The sequence below is a fragment of the Rasamsonia emersonii genome (genome assembly GCF_000968595.1).
Source record: "Rasamsonia emersonii CBS 393.64 chromosome Unknown ctg1118621760042, whole genome shotgun sequence".
Classification (NCBI taxonomy): domain Eukaryota; kingdom Fungi; phylum Ascomycota; class Eurotiomycetes; order Eurotiales; family Trichocomaceae; genus Rasamsonia; species Rasamsonia emersonii.
In genome coordinates, this window is record NW_013563245.1 from 158,654 (window position 1) to 177,841 (window position 19,188).

At 49.7% G+C, this 19,188-nt stretch overlaps 6 protein-coding genes across 6 annotated transcripts; 1 reads left to right on the plus strand and 5 right to left on the minus strand.

Moving 5' to 3' along the window:
- Positions 1-415: 415 nt before the first annotated feature.
- Positions 416-2,445, minus strand: T310_2937 (Cytosolic large ribosomal subunit protein L7A; the record flags this gene model as incomplete). Its single annotated transcript, XM_013474216.1, has 5 exons — positions 416-616; positions 678-1,187; positions 1,253-1,327; positions 1,612-1,768; positions 2,147-2,445. The coding sequence occupies 5 exons, from the start codon at positions 2,443-2,445 to the stop codon at positions 416-418; spliced, it is 1,242 nt and encodes a 413-aa protein (XP_013329670.1).
- Positions 2,446-3,130: 685 nt separating this feature from the next.
- T310_2938 (GTP binding protein (EngB)) lies at positions 3,131-4,191 on the plus strand (the record flags this gene model as incomplete). The annotated part of the gene is made up of 2 exons (XM_013474217.1): positions 3,131-3,669; positions 3,759-4,191. 2 exons carry the CDS (start codon positions 3,131-3,133, stop codon positions 4,189-4,191), a joined length of 972 nt encoding a protein of 323 aa, XP_013329671.1.
- Positions 4,192-4,667: 476 nt separating this feature from the next.
- On the minus strand, positions 4,668-9,869 carry T310_2939 (DEAD/DEAH box DNA helicase (Mer3); the record flags this gene model as incomplete). Its single annotated transcript, XM_013474218.1, has 9 exons — positions 4,668-5,974; positions 6,026-6,293; positions 6,516-6,614; positions 6,669-7,244; positions 7,296-7,987; positions 8,060-8,241; positions 8,294-9,284; positions 9,405-9,530; positions 9,626-9,869. The coding sequence occupies 9 exons, from the start codon at positions 9,867-9,869 to the stop codon at positions 4,668-4,670; spliced, it is 4,485 nt and encodes a 1,494-aa protein (XP_013329672.1).
- A 697-nt stretch (positions 9,870-10,566) lies between these two features.
- On the minus strand, positions 10,567-12,168 carry T310_2940 (Udp-galactose transporter; the record flags this gene model as incomplete). Its single annotated transcript, XM_013474219.1, has 4 exons — positions 10,567-10,884; positions 10,939-11,916; positions 11,985-12,014; positions 12,100-12,168. 4 exons carry the CDS (start codon positions 12,166-12,168, stop codon positions 10,567-10,569), a joined length of 1,395 nt encoding a protein of 464 aa, XP_013329673.1.
- A 1,394-nt stretch (positions 12,169-13,562) lies between these two features.
- On the minus strand, positions 13,563-15,846 carry T310_2941 (uncharacterized protein; the record flags this gene model as incomplete). The annotated part of the gene is made up of 2 exons (XM_013474220.1): positions 13,563-15,620; positions 15,748-15,846. 2 exons carry the CDS (start codon positions 15,844-15,846, stop codon positions 13,563-13,565), a joined length of 2,157 nt encoding a protein of 718 aa, XP_013329674.1.
- Positions 15,847-16,735: 889 nt separating this feature from the next.
- Positions 16,736-18,491, minus strand: T310_2942 (uncharacterized protein; the record flags this gene model as incomplete). The annotated part of the gene is made up of 7 exons (XM_013474221.1): positions 16,736-16,866; positions 16,900-16,942; positions 17,302-17,451; positions 17,707-17,791; positions 17,925-18,066; positions 18,134-18,191; positions 18,288-18,491. The coding sequence occupies 7 exons, from the start codon at positions 18,489-18,491 to the stop codon at positions 16,736-16,738; spliced, it is 813 nt and encodes a 270-aa protein (XP_013329675.1).
- Positions 18,492-19,188: the final 697 nt, after the last annotated feature.

Below are 19,188 nucleotides of genomic sequence, written 5' to 3' on the forward strand. Positions count from 1 at the left end.
AGTATGTAGGGAATGTATTATGCGTATGTATGCCTTCTTTGCCTCTGGCTTCCCTATCTACCCCCTTTTTGCGTCGAGTGTGATGTGTGCAGATTATCCAGGGTAGATGATGGGGAGGCCTTCCATGCGTCGACTCTACTGGTCTTACGACTTACGATGCGATACCTTATTTTTTTTGTTTTCGGGAGGCTTTTCGTTATAGAAATAACATTAGTCATGGGTATCTGCAATCCGAAAGAAAAAAAAAAGTAAAACGTCCAAAAAGATGTGTTTTTTCCCGATTTTTGTTTGAACTGCCATCGAAGCTGTCCTCGCGTTACCTAAAGCTAAGGTGTCATGAGTCATTAAAAAAGAAACCACCCTTTTTTGACCATAACTCCAGCGAAATTTTGCCTCTGGTAGTAGTGGAAGGTGCTTAGATCTTGACGGCAGATTCAACAGCCTTGCGCTTCTTCTCCTGGCGGGCAATGGCCTTGGCGCCCATGATACCACCACCCCAGTGGCGTCTCTTCTCCTCGTACTTGTCACTGTAGCCCTCCTTGATGGCAGTGACGAGCTTGGCGAACTCGGACTGGTCCTCGGCACGGACCTCAGTAATAGCAAGCACAGCGGCGGTCTGGCGGAGGGAACAGTTAGCTAACAGCTCTGAAGGATTGTGTGACAAAAAGAAATCTCACCTTCTTGTGGACGACAGTTCCAAGACGAGCCTTGCCCTTGATGATGGCGTAGGGAACACCCATCTTGCGGCAGAGAGCAGGCAGGAAAACAACCAGCTCGATGGGGTCAACGTCGTGGGCGATCAGAACGAGAGAAGCCTTCTTGTTCTCAATGAGACCAACGACGTGGTTGAGACCGTACTTGACGGCATAAGGCTTCTTGCTAACATCCTCCTTCTTCTTGCCCTCGGCAACAGCGGTGGCCTCCCTGAGGAGACGCTCCTTCTTCTCAGCCTTGGACTCCGGGCGGTACTTGTTCAGGAACTTGAAGGTCTGGGCCGCGAGGTTGCGGTCCAGAGTGTTGCGGAACTGCGCAATCGCCGGGGGAACCTTGAGGCGGAGGTTCAGGATCTTCTTCTGGCGCTGCAGACGAACATACTGGGGCCACTTGACGAAGCGGGACAGGTTGCGCTTCGGCTGGATGTCCTGGCCAATGCCGAAGTTGCGCGGGCGCTTCTCAATGAGAGGGTTCTATTGGGAAAAGACAATTAGCGCAAATTCCAGAAAAAGTAGACAACATTGGGAAGATAACTCACCTTGGGCTTCTTGCTGGCGCCAGCCTTGCCCTGAGGGAAGGGCGCGGCAGCGACTTTCTTACCGGATTTGGGAGGCTGTCATTGAGAAAAGAAGATCAGCAAATCGTGTTCACCAAGATGCTGAATCTTCTTTGAACTCTAAGAGCACACAAGCGAACATTTCTGCTGCGCTCATGGCTCAAGCCATATCCATCACCGACGCAGAGTCCACCCGTGAAGGTGGACTGACTGCAAGATCGGCGGAATTGCTTCGAGACATGCGTCTCAAATTGAGACGATCTGCTCATCTCAAAGAGGCAGACATCTCGCAGAGCTCAAGAAGACTCTTGAAAGAGTCAGATGCGATGCGATTAGCTTACCATTGCTGTCGAGGGAAGGCTGGCCGCGGTGCTGAGGCGCTGAATTGACTGGAGGGGGACGAGAAGAGGAAAGAAAATCCCAAGGCTCGCGAGGTTGGAAGAACGGCTTTCGTGGGCAGCGTTAGCGCGAAAAACAAGCGAGCCGGTGGATGCGGGTCTGGGTCACGTGAGAAGATAGGGTACGGCCCTAGAGGCCTGTTGCATGATTTGCATCCCGCAAATGCATGTATTATTAGTAAGCGATTCTTATCCAAGTCCAGAACAGTGTCGTATGACACGTAAGGTATCGCGATGGACATGCCTTGAGGAAAATGAAATTCCTCCTTCGATCATAGTCGACTTGTATGCATCTATGTACACCTATCGTAGAATCTGAACCATGAAAATACCATATCAATGCCAAAGCAAACTATCTAAGAACGAACCCTTTCCTTCCGACCAAAAACGCCATTCATGCAACGCCTCGTAACCCTTCTATACATTATGATGCACAATAAAAGCAGCCGTATTGTAGTTTCCAAATTCCAGAAGTTACCGCCATCCTCCCAACCCCGGTAGACCAGCCGCCCGGCTGACCGCAGAGCTGGTGGCTTCCGCAGCTTTCCTCTTGCCTCGGGAGCCCTCTTGGGCTCTCACGCCTTGCACGATCTTGTCCAGATTCGTCTCTACCACGACGCCTCCGACGATCATCTCGCTAAGGGTGGCATGCATTGTCTCGTAGCCGAAGATCAGATCCAGTTCGCAGACGTTCTCAAATAGGCGATCCAGCGCCTCCACGAAGACTTGGATGAGATCGATCAGGGCCAGCGGTGACTCCGTCGATGTTGAGATCATGATGAAGGACAGAGTCGCATAGGTGCGATATGTGATTTGGGTCGGCGCATCGGAGGGCCCACTAGCTGGAGACGGTCTCGCACCCTGCGAGAGCAATGGCGGAAGGGGAAGGAAGTTGCAGGCAGAAGGCGGACGCTGAGAGACGAGGTGGTAGATCTGCTGGATGAGCTTCTGTTGTGTTTGTGTATCCTAGACGTCCAGGGGCAGTTAGACGAGGAAATCGAAAAAAAAATCTCCATGAGTACAAAACCGGAAGCTCGTTGCATACAATCTGCGTATAGAATTTGGTCAGGCGTGGTTCCCCCTTGTTGTTGAAGACCAGAACGGCGTTGATCATTCTGCCGTGCCTTTGGAAGAAGTGGAATATTTTCAAACAACAAAAGTGATAGTCTTTATATGCCACTGCACTGAATAGAAGACGATTAAAATTGATCAGAGTAATCTGGAGTGGCAAAGCGCTTATCGCAGTCAACAAGATGGTGGGGTAATACATCTACGCAATGCCAGAGCGGTTAGTCCTCCGCGGAGCTTTGGACATGGCCCTAGCGTGCGGGAAGCTGGGGAAGCTCCAGATTGCCTTGAGACTCTAGCATCTAACTTATGCCATGCCTCAAAAAGTACCGAGAGTGAGCAAAATATTTATGATTTATGATTTCATGCATACGCTGAAAGCTATCCGGCAACGATGGAAGGAGTGTACATCTGCAGGGCCTGTCGCACACGCTTATCACTACCTCGCATCGGCGCACAGTGTGCTCTATCAACGGCAGCCAATCCAGCTTCCAACAGCACCACCGCGCAAGGCAAAATACCACTAAGCTCCCTCACACCGTCCGATCTGTCATATTACTGGGAGACCAACATCCCCAATGAATCCCAACTCGCCTACGCAGACAAATTCTTCGCTCCCTCGCGCCATTCGCCGGTCAAGCTCTGGTCCGCGAGCAAGTTTCGGACACTGCCTCTCGAGTCGATTGAGCCCGAGGTAGCGTTCCTGGGGAGGTCCAATGTTGGGAAGAGCTCCTTGCTCAATGCGATAATGGGGAAAGAGATGTGTTACACATCCTCCCACCCGGGGAGAACGAGAGAAATGAACGCGTTCGGGATCGGAGGGACAAAAGGCGGAGAGTCGAAAATTGTCCTGCTGGATATGCCGGGCTATGGTAAAGCAAGTCGACCTGAATGGGGGATTGAGATCATGAAGTACCTGCAAGGGAGAAAACAGTATGTCCTTAGCCTGCATTTTTGTCTACTGACTCCCTTCTTCTTATGTGCTAAAGCTAACGGTGGTTTCTTGTTATCCAACTTTCCAGGCTGCGACGGGCCTTCTTGCTGATGGACACCTTGCACGGGCCAAAGGAGAACGACTTGGATATCCTTTCGTTATTCCGTCAATACGCAATTCCCCATCAAGTCATCCTGTCCAAAGTCGACCGCGTCCTGACGAAGAAGGGCAAGCCTCTCAAAAACGGTGTGGCGGAATCGAAAATCCAAGAACTAAGAGAAATACTGCATGGCTTAAGGCCGGTAGTCCAGCCCGATCCCCGACTAGAGGGGCCTGGCGCGCTGGGTGAGATCCTGACCTGCAGCGCCGAAACTAAGGTCGACAAGACAAAAGTACCCCTAGGTGTCAGTGCGATCCGTTGGTCGATTTTGACTGCTGCTGGATTTGGTGGCAGTGTGGAAACGAAACAGCCGATCGCACCGTCCCAGGTTGCCTCTACATACTCCGCGACTGCAGCATAATAACTTCATATACCTTTGTAAAATAGAACTGTATACTATGAATACGAGACGACGACGACGACGATGACGATAATGAGATCTAATGACCAAGTACCAAATCAAACCGCGCATTTTCTTTCGAATCAAGTATTTTGCTATACGGATGTGTTATATCTTACGGTTGAGTGAAAGAGGTGGGCTAGGTGCGTATATGTTATACATTCATCGGAATTATATATTCTGAACTCGTATAATGCCTTCTACGCCACGACTCCATTTCCCCCCCACCTCCTTTCCCTCCACCTTGGATTAAATGTAAATGGTAGTAAATATAGGATTCTCGCCTTGCACATCTCGTCTCTCGAGTCAAATTGCCCACCATATCTCATCATTTCATTCTCGTGTCCACAATAGATTTCCTCGGTTTCAGTTTGGTGATGTCTTTCTTTCCTTTTTCAATCTTCAATCTCTTACCTATAAAGTATAGAGGTGAATAGCTAGAAAAAGTTGACAATGTCTTTGAACTCCTCGAGAAGGAGTGGGTCGATTCCCTCCCAGGGGGATGGATCTTCAGTTGCTGTATTCTCATTCTGCCTGTCTCCGCAAGGCGGTCTTTCAGTTGTCTTTTGACCAAGGACGAGGACTTCTGCGGGTTCGTTATGCCCAGCGCAGAAATTATCATATCTTGTCCGTTTTCTGCTATTCTCACTGCCGTCGCCGGATTTATTGAGTACTTCTGCCTGTCGTTTAGGTGGCCTAGGATCTTCTTGTTTAGGTGGATCAACCGCTGTGGCATTATTGCTGGATTCTAGAGAGAACCCTAGCGCCGTCTGGTCTTCAAATTTCCACGACGAATCGATGGGCTCGATTGAAGATGACTCACAGCTGGTCTTCTCGGTTGCACAAATCTTTCCGGGACCAGCATTCCTTTCGGCCGAAGACTTTTGGTTATCGTTGGAATGATCTGGCGATGATGAAAGCCTGGTATTGTGGTTGTCATCGGGATTTTCATTGAGGACAGGGGAAACAGCTTTTTGTGAGGTCTTGCGACTGTCTTCTTCGCCTGGAAAATTCCTGCTTGGATGAATTGACTTCGCAAAGAAATGTGATGGGGATGGAAGATCCTCCAAGCAATTGTCGCTGTAGTCACTCGAATAGGGCTTCTCACCGGAAGGTAAGGATTCGTCTTGGATTTCCGGAGACAAGAGCTTGGAATGTTTCATTGATGTTTGGTGTGAGATAGCCAGATCTGTCCTGGCATTACCAAATGCCCTCAATTCAGCAGAATCACTGGTAGTCGTCTTATGTTTGGCGCCTGACTTGTTGCGGCCCATATATGATGGAAAGAACCTGGACTCTGGTTGGGTCAGGTCAAGAAGCTCGATATTCTCCTCAGTTGCATGTTGCTCGTCAGTTTCTGGGTCACAAGTGGTGGCTTCTTTCTTCCGTAAACTAGCAGAGAGAGTCAACTGGTTGCCTTTGACTGGAAGAGCTTGTTTCTTGTTCGCTTTCGGGGGTTTGTCCAGTCCTTCTCGGCAGCAAAAATGCTTACACCTAATTGTTTGGTTAGTGCGTTTCTTATACGAAGGAGATGACAGACTGCCGAACGCTGTTTTGTCCTTGCATTTATGGTTGCATGCCCATTTACCATTGGAAAGGAGGACCGGCTGTTCTTGGTCATCGGCAGATTCTGCTTTCTCCTTTTTCAGGAACGTATTCTCTCCCAGCTTCCGTTGCTTGCTGCTCTTATCTGATCGAGTGCATGCGGTTTCGTCATCGATCACCAGCCAATCGACGCTGTCAGCTGATAGATACGATCAGCAGAAAAATACCTCAGCCACGGAAGAATTCCCACCTGCGGCAATCAAGTCTTCATCTCGGACATCTTCGTCATCAAAAATCTCGTCTTCCTTCTTTGACCTTCCTGTAGTCTTAGCTGTATCATTACTACGCCGTCTCGAAGTATTCATTGCAGGCTTTTCCGTTGACTTGCTTGCATTCTCCGCGAGGCCTTTCGGAAAATATGACTCAGGTATCTTTGGCTTTAGTTCTGCATATTGTACGGTCCCAGCTAAATCGGTTGATGTCAGCATACCATAGTAAAATCCTACAAAACGTAATGGCTGTCCCACCAATATCATCGCACATCACGTAGCACATTATATGTTGAAAGGCACTGGTCAACTCTGCACTGAGCAGTATCTCGTGGCCCTTTTGGAGTTTGTTCGCGCTTCAAAATTCAACATTGAGTTTGTAGAAAAGAAGACCAAGGACATTTAGGGTTCGTACCTCATTCGCCGGAAATCGATTAGATGGCCATCTGAGGTCTCTGCCAAAAAGCACACATAGACCGGACGCCTTTGAAAGAAGACTGGGAGTTTCTCATTCATGAATCCGACTTCGGCCCTGAAATTTACTTTAACGGACTTTCCGGATTTTGTTTCCTGCACAAGAGTTAATAAGAAACTCCTGACCGTATTGCGAATTCATATACTCACCTTTCCTATCATCTTGATGGTAACACAAAGTTTGGGAAACTCCGCGAGTCTAGCCAAAACCTTCATTCCGAATGGAGGGTTTTTACTCAGAATCATATCAATTCGGTGTGCTTCGGTGTCCTCCAATGCCGCGATACTGGTGATTCCTGCCCCTGCAAGCTTTCTGACGGCAACGATACCGATCTGCTCTATCTGTTTCATCTGAAGCGGAGAGTTATCCCAGACACGAGCAGCAAAACTCCGTGCCAACTCTAACGCGTTTCTCACAGAGATTCCATCTTCCAAGTGGATTTGACAGTCAATGATACAGCGGATCAGACGGTTGATATGAGAGAAGACCAAAGTCTTGTCCTGCTGAAACGGCAATTTGTGCTTCTGGAACTGTTCGTTAGGAGGAAATTCCACGGCCCCTAGTTCGGACTGAATGAGCAGCGATATCTTATGAGCTGTTAGGGCCACGTCAACTTTGATTGGGAACCTGATTCCGTTTGCACGGTTGATCTCTTTATAGAGCGACTTCTCGCCGGCCTTGAGGCGGACCTCGTGGAACTCTTCTGCTTGCGCAATCGCAGAAAGCTAGGGGATTTTAGTCTGTATTAAGCCAATTCCTTATCCGAAGGCACTTACTATTTCCGAAATTTTGGCTTTTGGTGGCAGAGAAAGAAATATTCTCATCGTCTCAAACTTCACATAGTATCTGGCCATCGCATCGCCGAATGGAGTTGACTTCAGTTTGCCTTCTGACGAGACCAGTCCGCAGTCTTGAAGGAGTGTGACGTCCTTCTCGCATATCTGTCGTAGCATCTCGTCCTCGTCTTTTCCGTCTGCATTCTCCCGGAGCTTGTAATGGGTAGGGTTTCTTCTCAACCTCACAAAGAGGAAAGTCCCGCCAAGCCATCGGACGGCGGTTTCTATATCAGTCACAGTTCCAAGTCCAATCTCCGCATTGAGATGGTCAATCAGGTTAAGATGCAGACAGCTCTCCAGTTGTTCTGATCCCGAAACAAGCTTCTCATAATGATGGACCCGCTCCTTCCTTGTCAAGATAACGGCCACAGCACTGTCATCGAATTGAGGCCGGCCTGCCCGACCAAGCATCTGCATCATTTCCAGGTCTGAATATTCTTTGCAGCCACCATCTTGCCAGCAAACTGTGTTTTTAACAATCACCAGGTGGCAAGGAAGATTAACCCCTACCGCAAGAGTAGACGTGGAGCAGATGATACTGATCTGCCCTTCTAGAAATCCAATCTCAACGGCGTGGCGATCCTCACTATCAAGCCCGGCATGGTGAAACGCGACTCCGCAAGAGATGACCACTAAAAATGAGTTAGATGAAACATATTCATGAAACGCTTTGGATACGTAGCCCTATGAGAGCGCTAGCATACTTCTTAGGTCCGGATTCTTAACAACGAGCTGTTTGTTTCCAACACGCCAGAGTCTTTTTTGAGGAATTGTTCCAGACCACAGGTTGGCAAGGTCCTTCGAAGTAGCAATGGCCGAATTTCTCGTGCAACAAAATATCATTATTGGCTTCCTATTAGAATGCTTGGCGATAATCTCAGGAAGCCTTGAAGAGAGTAAGCACGTAGGAAAGATCAATCGATAAAAGGTCCACCTACTTTGTCCCGCAGACTCTGTCGAATGCAAAGTTGTTTCCGTTCGACTGATATCCGTAAACAAACTTTTGAAGTTTCACCGGACGAAACTCCTCGCCAAACAGCTCCCTATGAGCGGGGAGATGCTGAAGTGTGGCATCCTTGCCAAGCCAGGTAGCGATATCTTCTGAATTGGGTATTGTAGCACTGAGAGCAATGAAACGCACATTAGACCCGACTGATTTCATACGGGAAACCACGGCTTCAAGTACTGCTCCGCGGCCTTCATTCAGTACGTGGACCTCGTCGATGAGGAAGAGTTTGACCAGCTGCATCAGTCTTGCATGATCTCTCCACTTTCTTGTCATGCTATCCCATTTTTCCGGCGTTGTAATGATAATGCTCGCACTTTGGATGGACCTGAGCTGTGAGTAGTCAGTGTCACCCGTCAATTCAGCGCACTGGAGACCCAAGGAGGTCAACTTTGCTGTCCAGTCGCGGAACCGCTCCGTACAAAGAGACCTGGTCGGAGCCTGATAAACCACCTTGAAGAGTCCGTCTTTCAAGTTATTCACTAGGCGGCAAATCGCCAGTTCCATCACAACAGTCTTGCCGCTGCCTGTTGGTGCTGAGATTACGACATTGTAATCGTTTTGATAGACATGCTGGAAGCATTTCGACTGGATGACATTGAAAACGGGAAAAGAGAAAAGAGACCGGAAGCGATCCGGAAGTTCATGCGTGGAGATCAAAGGTATTCCTTGGACCACAGGCGGAGCATGACTTAGGGAGATTTGACGAGGCAAACGAGGAGACACGGCAGCTATACGATTATCTTTATCTCCAGTCCGTTCGCTCATTAACTGGACTGACTCTACGTCTGCAGTAGATAGGAAGTGCCGACTATTTTTGGCAAATGAACTCGTCGCTGAAGATATTTCAGCCCTTGTATGTGGCCCAAACCGATTCAATGGGCTTGATTGAAATCCTGAGTCCGATGAACTAGGTTCACGTGCTGGAAGCAGACGCTACACCGTTAGTAATGGTAACATCCAGCAACATATTTGCGGAAGGAGATGAGTTCAGGAAGGATTTAAAGAGAAGCAAGAAGTATCAAAGGGTGATGACCACATACAATCTTCCAAGAAACGAGAATTCAAGTTCTTTGCCGGCGTCAGAAAGGCGTTCAAACCGTCCGTTGCAGAAAGATGATTGTCGACGGCCGAGAGAGACTGCAATCCATCAAACCCCTGGTCTTCACCTAATTGGGCCAATAGTTCACGATCTTGAGAGAGGGAAGATCATCAGATATGCGTTCTGTGGACAGAAAGGACGCGAAAAGGAGAGAACGCTCACCGAAAGTGTCAAATGGGAGATCCTCCACTGGAGGGAGAAGCTGTTCGTCATTCGAGCGGCCGCTCGTGTAATAGTCTCTCGACATAATTGAATCTCTGTGATGAGCAAACCCTTCACGATGACGCTGCCTTGGAAAATCAATGCGTCTTGGTATACTCGAGCTGGAGGGTGCATACTCGTGCTGGCGTCTGGCAGAAGCGTTCTGGAAGGGGAGGAAGGGCGATGGACGTCTTTCCTTTCTCATGTTTTTTCTTTTTTTGATGATTATAGGGCGTCGTCATAGAATTACATGTGTATCACAACAGATTGAGCAGATCAAACGAGATGTGTTCTGTTGAGGTTTGAATAAGGCACCGGGAAGACTCAATAGCAAAACCACGTGCCCCTTCCCAACACGGTCAGGAGAATGACTGCCGAACTGTCTAGGTACCTAGGCACCTCCAGAGGATAAGAGAGAGAGAGGAAGGCCCTTATACAAGTATCAAAAAATAAAAATACATAGCGCCAGAAACGACTCCGTCGATCATCAACAAACTTGCATTGCATCAAACATCCGAAACTCTTTAGGCTTTTTTCGTTCTACCCTGACGAGCATGTTTCTTTCAGACTGATAGGAACAGAGTGAGACTTCCAACCTCATGCATACCCCATATCCCATGCAATTTTATACGTGACAACCGGGCCAAAGCCGGACACTTTTCACCGCTCCAATGCACATGTAACAGAAAAGAAGAAGGCACAAGCAGTAAAGCACAGGCAAAAATGGAAATAAAAAGACGACGTCGTTTAATGAAACCCCAAATGGATGGAATGCAAGGTGACTCTGTCTGTTCCGAAGCGAAGCCCGCCGCTTTTTTTCCCCCGTCCTTTGTCGTATTCCCCTGTCTTGTATAGTGGACCGTGTTAGGCATGCATGAATAAATATCCATCGCTGAGTTAAATCACTCTTGAGGATTCTTGGTGAAGTAACCTCCATTGGCATTTCGACTCGATCCTGCCCTGGAATGGTGGTTCGGAGATGTTGGTCGGGAAGTGGACAACCCTGCACCGCCCGACAATGGTGTAGTCGGAAGTTTGATAGAGAAGTCGTTCGGAGGAGATGACACCGTAGGTTCTGTCTCTGCATCTCCGCCTTTCTCGTAATTCTCGATCCGAATTGGTGGCGGACGGGTTGCATGACCCTTGCTGGAAACAGGACCAGAGGCCTGGTTGCCGTAAAGATAGGTGGCAGCCAGAACCACGGCGGCACCGATGGCGAACTGACATCAAGCGATAAGCATTAAACTCACACAATAATGTTATGATAGACTTACATTAGCTGTCAACTGCAGGTCAAACAACCAGACGCTCGCCAGAGTGCTGAGGATTATACTGACACCAGTGGCCAAATTCTTCGCAATTCGATCGGCGTAGGTGATGGAGAAAGCAGCAGCAATGCCTCCCAAGGCCTGGATGGTAATAGTTGACCAGACAGCCCAGTTGTATCCATCGAAGAAGCCCTGATTGGCAATCTTTTCGCCATCAAAAAAGATCACGCCGATAAAGAGCGCGGGGAATATCGAGTAGATAGCCAATTGCACGTTGCGAATCCACAGAGATGTTGGAGTAGTGCTGTCCTTGAGCACTTTCTCAAAATATACAGTCGCGAATCCGGATGCCACGCAGGCGCCAATGGTTGCCAGCAAGCCAACGGCGCCATTGAGTGTAGGATGTTCGAGAAGTAAATCTTCCTGAATCCCCTCATACGTTGCGGAACGTTTTTGGAGGTTCGCAGCAGCAGCTCCTTCCATTCGCTTCCATTCTTCAAGAGACCTCGGAAAATTTAGGTGGGCGCGTTTATCTCTTATGGATATGGGATCTGAAGGGCTGTCGGGTAATTGCACAAGAGCAATGCCTGCGACAAGTAGCAGGAGGATAGCCCATTTCCGGGGTGAGATACTACGTCTCAGCAAGAACAGGCTGAACAAGGTTGTCGACACGAGTTTGAGTTGGTAGGTGACCTGGAACGTAGCGGCTTCCAGATTGGAGAGCGCAATGTATTGCAGCGAGTTCGCCAGAGTATACAGGCTGGCGGGGATGGCAAGTTTCCAGCTATCACCAGAGAAGACGGCGCTCGAGAGGGAGAAGAACAGAGAGGTTGCCGGCATCGACGGAGGGGCTCTCTGTGAAACTTCATACAGCGCCATCGTCAAAGAGATTGCAAGCTTTATGACCTCATTGAGGAAAACGGCGGTCGAAGTCAGGTACCGTTTCCCACCGACGGCGGGCATAACTCTGGAATAATGAAGCAGCTGTACCACATGCACGCATCAGCATCCTCGAATAGTCTCAATTGTTGCATCTAACCAGGGTCACTTACCAGGACAAAGGCAGTATATTGTATCGTCAACTATCGATCTTATTAGCGCCAATGCCCCACTCAATGCGCGACTGAGCGCATAAGCACGCCCTGACGAACTAGGGTGATTCCATACCAGAACAAAAGAGATATGGCGGAGGGGAATTCCCGTCCACGAGGACGAGCTCTGCGGGCCTTCCCCCATGTTGATACCGTTGAGTGATCGCGCCGAAGCGACTTTCCTCTCTTGCCCCTCGTTCGATGGTGTAATTAGGCCACAGCGCGAAAAAAAGTCCCAGAGATTATTTGCACACGAAGTCCGGACCCCGCCGGTCAACTCGCACCTCGCAACAACCAGGTCGCTGCAGGCGTGGGAGGCAGATCAAAGTTGGGTGAAGGAAGGAGACGAGCCTTGTGCGGATGGGAGGGTGTGACGTTGGCGGTGCGACCTTGACGCAAGGACCGGGATCCGGTCGGTAGCTTAAAAAACAAACCTTAGGTGCTGCAGAGTCTAATGGGGACAAGGAATGAAAGAACAACCCATACGCGTAAAGAAGAGAAAAAAAAAGGAACGGAGGTGATCAGAACTTTTCATTTATTTACTCACGCGCTCACGGTAAATTTCGGGGTCACCTTAGATCCTCCCCGTGCGGCACACAGTCTGGCCAATTTAAAACGGCGGTTGAAGGCGAGCGGGATAGCGGCCGATCTGGGGTAGGCACAAGGAAGCCTTCCCCTGGAGGATTAGCTGTTCGAAGGGGCTCGTGGGGGCGCCGGTCTGCACAAGCGTCAAACAGCCACAAGTCCAGACTCAGACGTTGGTTGATGCGAGACCCGAAACGGCTTTAACCTTAGGTACTTAGGTACCCAATCCCCAGCACCACCCAAGTTCAAATGCCGAGGCCTCAGACTCAGGTCTGTGATGAACTGCTACCCTAACCAACCCGGATAATTCCGTCTGCTAGGACTCACGGAGTACTGGTGACTTGCGTCCTCGATCGCGGCTACCAACAAGTGCTAGAGACGCTCCATGGATGGAGGAGCAATACGCCATGTCTCATCTATGGGACCACCGTAGGATGCTTGTTAGTGCCAGATTCTTAAGGGACGTAGACTACTAGTCCTACTACTTGGGAATAAGGAGTAAATTAGTAAGAGGTTCGATATGATTATATATACACTGCTATTAAAGAGGGTTAAAAGATATAGATAAAACAAGATTGAAAAATAGATCAAAATATTAAAAAGCAAGGTGAACCGGACCAGACAATCAGAGCGCCCTCATTGCAAATGGTATCACTTAAAAACCCCTCTAGTTATGCAATTCCTTCCCAAATTCTACAATGCAATCCATGGGCAGAAATAACAGATAAAAAAAAAGAGAAAAAAGGAGAAAAAAAAAGGAGGGAAAGAGAGAACCTATGTACAGGAACAAGGAAAATCAGAAGTCGCAAGACGGGCCATCAATAAAATCATTAAGGCAGGAGAATGGGAGAGGGGCAAAAAAAGAAGAAAAAAAAAGGATCGGTAGAGAGATACTTCTAACAACCCAATTGTAGGTGACTATCATGAACAAAATCCAGAGGACGAAGGGCTGCCTCAATGCACGATAGCAAGGTCGGCGCTATCTCGATTCCACTTGACAGCCCACAATGGGTATTCTGGCTCTTGTCTCTTGGTGTTCTCTGATTCATTCAGGACAATAGCCTCACTACTATCGGTTCGCCTTCTGGAATGGCGTCGCGGCGGTTCTGGGGCCGCGGGAGGTGAAAAGGAGGGTGGAGGACCTTGCGGGGAGAAGCGATGAATGGGGAGAGTCGGCGTCAAGGGCGAGGCGTGGCCGGTGGTGGAGGGGGAGGAGTGTGTATCGGAATAGACCAGGCTGACACGGGGAGAGAGATTGGAATTATCGTTCCTCTGTTCGGTATCAGACGCTGCGCCCAAAGACACGGAGCCTTCTTTTTCTTTGGAGGTAGCACCTTGATCTGCCGGCGTCGCCGTTCCCTGAGGGGATGGAAATCCCATACTCAGCCGTAAGAAAGACGTGTCGGTGTTGTGGAAGGAATCATGCGATCGTGGGGGTGGCGGCGACAACAACGCGGAACCCGTCTCGGAATCAGAGGTGTTCTGCTGCAGTTCTTGGAAAAGACTGGGCGTGATCCTGCCATTCCGCTGGCGCATAGCTTCCAACCACGATTCCTCCTGTCGGGTCACCGCAATAATCCGGCTTCGTCTGTTCCCAGAACTAGAGTTGCTATAAAGTGACTGTCGTCGTGGGACAATTCCTTCATGGAAATCGTCGGGCTCCGATATCACGGGGATACCAGCCGAACCACGGGACTCCCTCTTCTTTGCCGAATTGGAGGATTTAGCCGTCGAGGATGAGAGTGACAGATTGCGGCTTCGGGATTGACCCTTCGATGCGCCGCGAGATCCAGCACTGCTCACAGAGTGCCTTTTGTCAAGGCGAGTCAAGGTAGGTCCCTTGGTGGCCATGACAGCTTCTGCGGTACAAATCTCCGGCTCGAAATCGTCATATGTGGCCACGCTGTCACGCAAATCGCTTCTCGATGCATCTTGCTTCGCCGGCTCCTCATCGTCCTCGTCTTCATCTTCTGAAGAGGACAGATAAAGGACGCTGCACTTGGTGAGATCAGAGGTCGCCAGGGTGTTGCTGCTCGCCTTTTTCGAGACGGCCTTCTTTGTACTGCTACTCAAACGCACATCCGGTTCGGATTGCCATGCTTGGAGAGAGCTTCGAATGCGATTGGAAAAGGGCTTCATTGGCTTCGGACTCAGATGCGTTTCGGCACTGCGAGACGTTGAAGAAGCATTGGACGATACTTTCCTGGCCGTATCATCCGAGGATTTGGAATGAGCCGTCCTCTGCTGTAGGCTCTTTTCCGATTGAGATCCCAAGTCCTTGGACTGACGACGCTCGGACGATGGCGATGCTATGCTGCTAGGGTCTTGAGGTTGACCATCCATCTCAGAGAGCTCATCGCCTTCCTCAGCACATCGGATGACTTTCTCCACAGGAGCATCAAACCAGTCCACAACTTTTCGCTCCGCCGGCATTGGAGGTAGCGGAGCGTCTTCGGGGATCCTTGCCTCCATCTGCTTCCGACTGTTGCTCCTCGATCGAGGGGGTGCTTTTGTGAGTCTATTTGCAACAGAAGAGGTCCTGTCGAACTTTTTCGTCTTGGCAGAAGAGTATTCAGAGGCTACCGGAGAAGGGGAGTTCGTGTACCGCTGGGGGGAAAGGAGAGGGGCTGCTGTAGACTTTGGCTTCGGAAAGAGAAGAGAAAGATCAATTCTGCTCGGTCGCGTCTTCCTTTTCGGGTCCTTCGGTTGGTCCCTTTTCTGGGATGTTTCGTCTGGCCCTGGGTTTCCTCTCGAACTGTTATCTATATCGTTGTAAGCGATGTTTTCCTGTGACTTGGGTTGGAAGGCCGATCTCTGCGCGTTGGGGACAGAATGTAGCTCGGACCAGGAGCCCGACTTGCGTATCTGTTGGGTCTCTGGAGGGATAGGAACGTAGGAAGGTTGTTTGGCTCGATAGTTCTGACCAAGTAAAGGCGACGAGGCTCGTACGCGGAGTTCGTGAAGAGACGGTGGGGATTCCGGGACCAAGGCATGATAAAGGTCCATATCTCCCTTCGATTCTAAGACACTGGTGATGTTTGTTCCCCCATTGTGTTTGTTGGGACCAGGCTCCTCGCCGAGGACTTTTGTGTGCCTTCCGGCCCCTGTCGGAGCTATTCAACGCTTCCCGACTGCTCACCTTAGGCGGTGACCGCTCGCCTTGTGTTGTGTATGCGTTCATGCTCGACGTTCGTACCGATATTGGAAATGGAGCCCTTGAAGACGGTTGCCGCGCCATGATCGGGTTCCAAACGCAGACTCAAAGACGCAGAAGAGCTCTTGGAATGTCAAAAGCGGTCCGTTTTCGATCTTGTCACTGAAAGGAGCTCTGATGCGTCGAGGTGAAGGAAGGTCGGTAGAATGGCTCAGATGTAAACCAGCTCGAAAATGTTTATTATAATATATGTTCGAAACGCGTGTTGGGTCACCGAGAGGTTGGATCTCCGAGAGCGTGCCTGCCGTCCTCCACCTGGAACCACGGGACGTTATCCTGACTCGGCAACTTGGAAGGCGATGAAGTCAAACCGAGAGACGATGACTATCGAATGAGCATGCCTCGAAGAGAAAGAAACGGCAGGACTTGAAAGGAATAACGAGTGGATGAAGTTGGAGAACAGAGTATGAAAAAGCTGCAGAGAAGGTCATTAGACGTGAGCAGGTCACCGCTGCTTCGTCCAACGCGGCGGAGCAGTTTATTTCGAGACTTAAAGGAGCAATGATCTGACCGTCCCGACTCCATGGGGCAATACTAACAAACTATTCTTATTCGATGGAAGCCCCAATGGAAGAATCGACTGGCCAGCGGCTAACGGCAGGCCGGCGTTGAATTTAATCACGGTGGGAACCATGACATTGTGCATCACAAACGATCTCTCGGGCGCCATCAGGGATCCTATCATGCTACTGGTTCTAGAGGCGAATTAGTTGTTTCTCGAGCTAAGCAGGGATCACTTGCAAAGTAGACCACCGTGTGGATCGGACTGACGAATCTGCGCGGCGGACTCGAGGGCGCGATGACAAAAAGGAGTCCGGAGAGAACCGGACGCGTGCCCGCCAAGTGGCTAGCGTGGGCGAGCACACAGATCAAAGTTTGGGAGATGGGAGACGGTAGCTCAGGCATCGCCGCATCATAATTCATGGATCAACGACTCCGTGCGCGCCTGTTGGCGCTTGGCACGCTGGTGGCAAGTGGGAGCACATGGGCCATCGCCTAGCTCCAGTCCAGGGAAAGGGGGAGCCGCCCGTATTTCGTGGAGAGCTGTCAATGGTTAGCGCTAGTTTAACTTCATACAGGAGGGCTTCTCGCACTCCTTTTCCGAATTGGAGAGAGCGGCCTGTACACGCAGTCGTAGCAAGATGATAGTTGGTTGTAGCGTTCAGACTCCAGAGTTCTCTGCGGTGGTATGTCGACTGTCGACTCGTGCTCTGCGTGACACGTGCAAGCCCGCAGCCGTCCGTCGCCGAGCTAAAAATGCATGCAACCTGCGCTGCGATGGCCGCCTCGGGCTCTCCCCTGTCTGTTTCTTTTTTGTTCCCCCTTTTCCTCTCCACAGCCTCAACAAAGAACAGTCCCTACTCTGTACGTAACTGCGAGAGCTGAGCACCAGGATCCTAACCCCTTACGGCTATATCCTCTGGATGGAGTACTCTACGCTGTTCAATCCGCTCCAACGACTCTGCGAGTGACCGATACCGTCTGCTCGTATGTCCCCAAATCCCGAGCTTCAACCACGCCAGTTTCCACGGAGCAGGACTCCGTAGTCTTCTGTATGTATTGTGCAGGGACGGGCTGATGCAGCGTACTTCGGAGTAAATAATAGGTGAGCCCAACACCAACGGCCACCTGAGCGGACGATTAATTTAGCTAGATGCTTTTGACGCTATGGCCTTGTGACCAGTCGCCCATGTCGATGGCACCAACCATGCCCCAGCCAATTACCAGCATATACGGAGTACGAACAATGCATGCTGCTGTGTCAGCGCCGCATCTTGTGCAGTACTCCGACAATAGCGATTGTTCCGTTGAGGGGTAACAACGTTCTCGCAGTCCCTGCAGCTACCTCGACAATCTCGGACGCTTAAACAGTCATCAACGTACCCTCTTCGGGGCAGATGCTTGTAATCTAACATACGAGATGGATTGCACAACACACGCTTGGAGTCGTGGACCTTTGTCTGAGTATCTAGTACTCCGTATAGGAAAGGGTAGATACTACAAAAGGGACTGCGCCATGCGCAACCCAGACGGTAGGACCTGCTCAAGCGTCAATCGGTGGATCTGACTACGATCAGGATCACTTCAGATAAGGACCTCACCTGCGCGTCAGATTCCCTGAGTTATAAAGCCACAATATTAATCTTTCCAGCATAGAGTTGTCATGCATGTGCATTTTCCAGTCTATTGAGTCCTTCTCCACTTGCCGCTGCATCATACGTAAGGTCACAGAGTGCGGAGACACTGGTAATTTATTTAGCTCCAACTTTGTCTGTGCCGCATCCTGTGACTCTATATTCACACGTCAAACCTCGAGAGTCTCCCATCATGTCCCCGTACGCCTGACGGCTTTTTGCTTTTGCTGTTTCCTGGAATCTCAGTAAGAGAAATCACATCACTGTCTAACTACATTGGTTATTTCCCGGCCACTTTGCGGCTGCCAGATACGACGTCCACGTCCTTACGGAGTATTCTGCGAGAATGATACTGTCCTGGGCTAGCAGGCTGCAGCTAAGACCTTGCCCGTGCACGAGAACCCGACCTTCCCCACCAATGCCAGTGCTGTCAGGGGAATGCGTCAGAGAAAAGTCAAAATCCGATTGACCATCACGGATACAAGATTCCAGGAACACCCGATCGGTTTCGTCCAATAAGAAACCCAGGGCCATTAGCATCCAGATTCATCATCTCCACGGTCTATCAGAGTTTGCTGACAGAACAGGCTAGTTCTTTGCAGATCACTATCTGTCTGGTCTCATGAACTACCTACCTATCTGAGATCAGCTACGGAGTCTTCGGTGTTAGGTATTAATTAATGCTATCAGGGAGAAACAAGATTCGCTCGGAGTAAACCAATGTCGAAAAAGAGACAGACAGCGCTGAGGATGGAGTACCTACTTAGATATTTGGGTAGTTACGTAACACATCATTGATTCCGAAATGTTATATTGGTAAGTTAGATTACGTTTCCCAAAATTTCGGAGCACCTGACCGAGGTCGACCACGTTCTACTCCGGACTTACCGCACAGAGTACTCCGTACTGGACTCATGATCGCCAACAAGATTAACGATCAGCGAAAGTGGTCACTGCTGACTGCCCAGCAATGATGTTGAATCGTTGATATGCATCAAACTTCCCCGTGGAGAGCCCCATCGCCAATAGACTCCATTATTAAGTTCGTCAGAATAATTTTCACATTCCGTATCTTAGACTCGACTCTATACGAGAGAAAAAAAGGGGGTAAAAAGGAAAAAGTAAAAGAGAAAGCTCTCCACAAAAATTTGGGGGAAAGAACAGTTACCAATAGACCGGGCATAGTTATCGTTAGTCCTGTCGAGACCCACGGAACTATCCGTGTTGACCA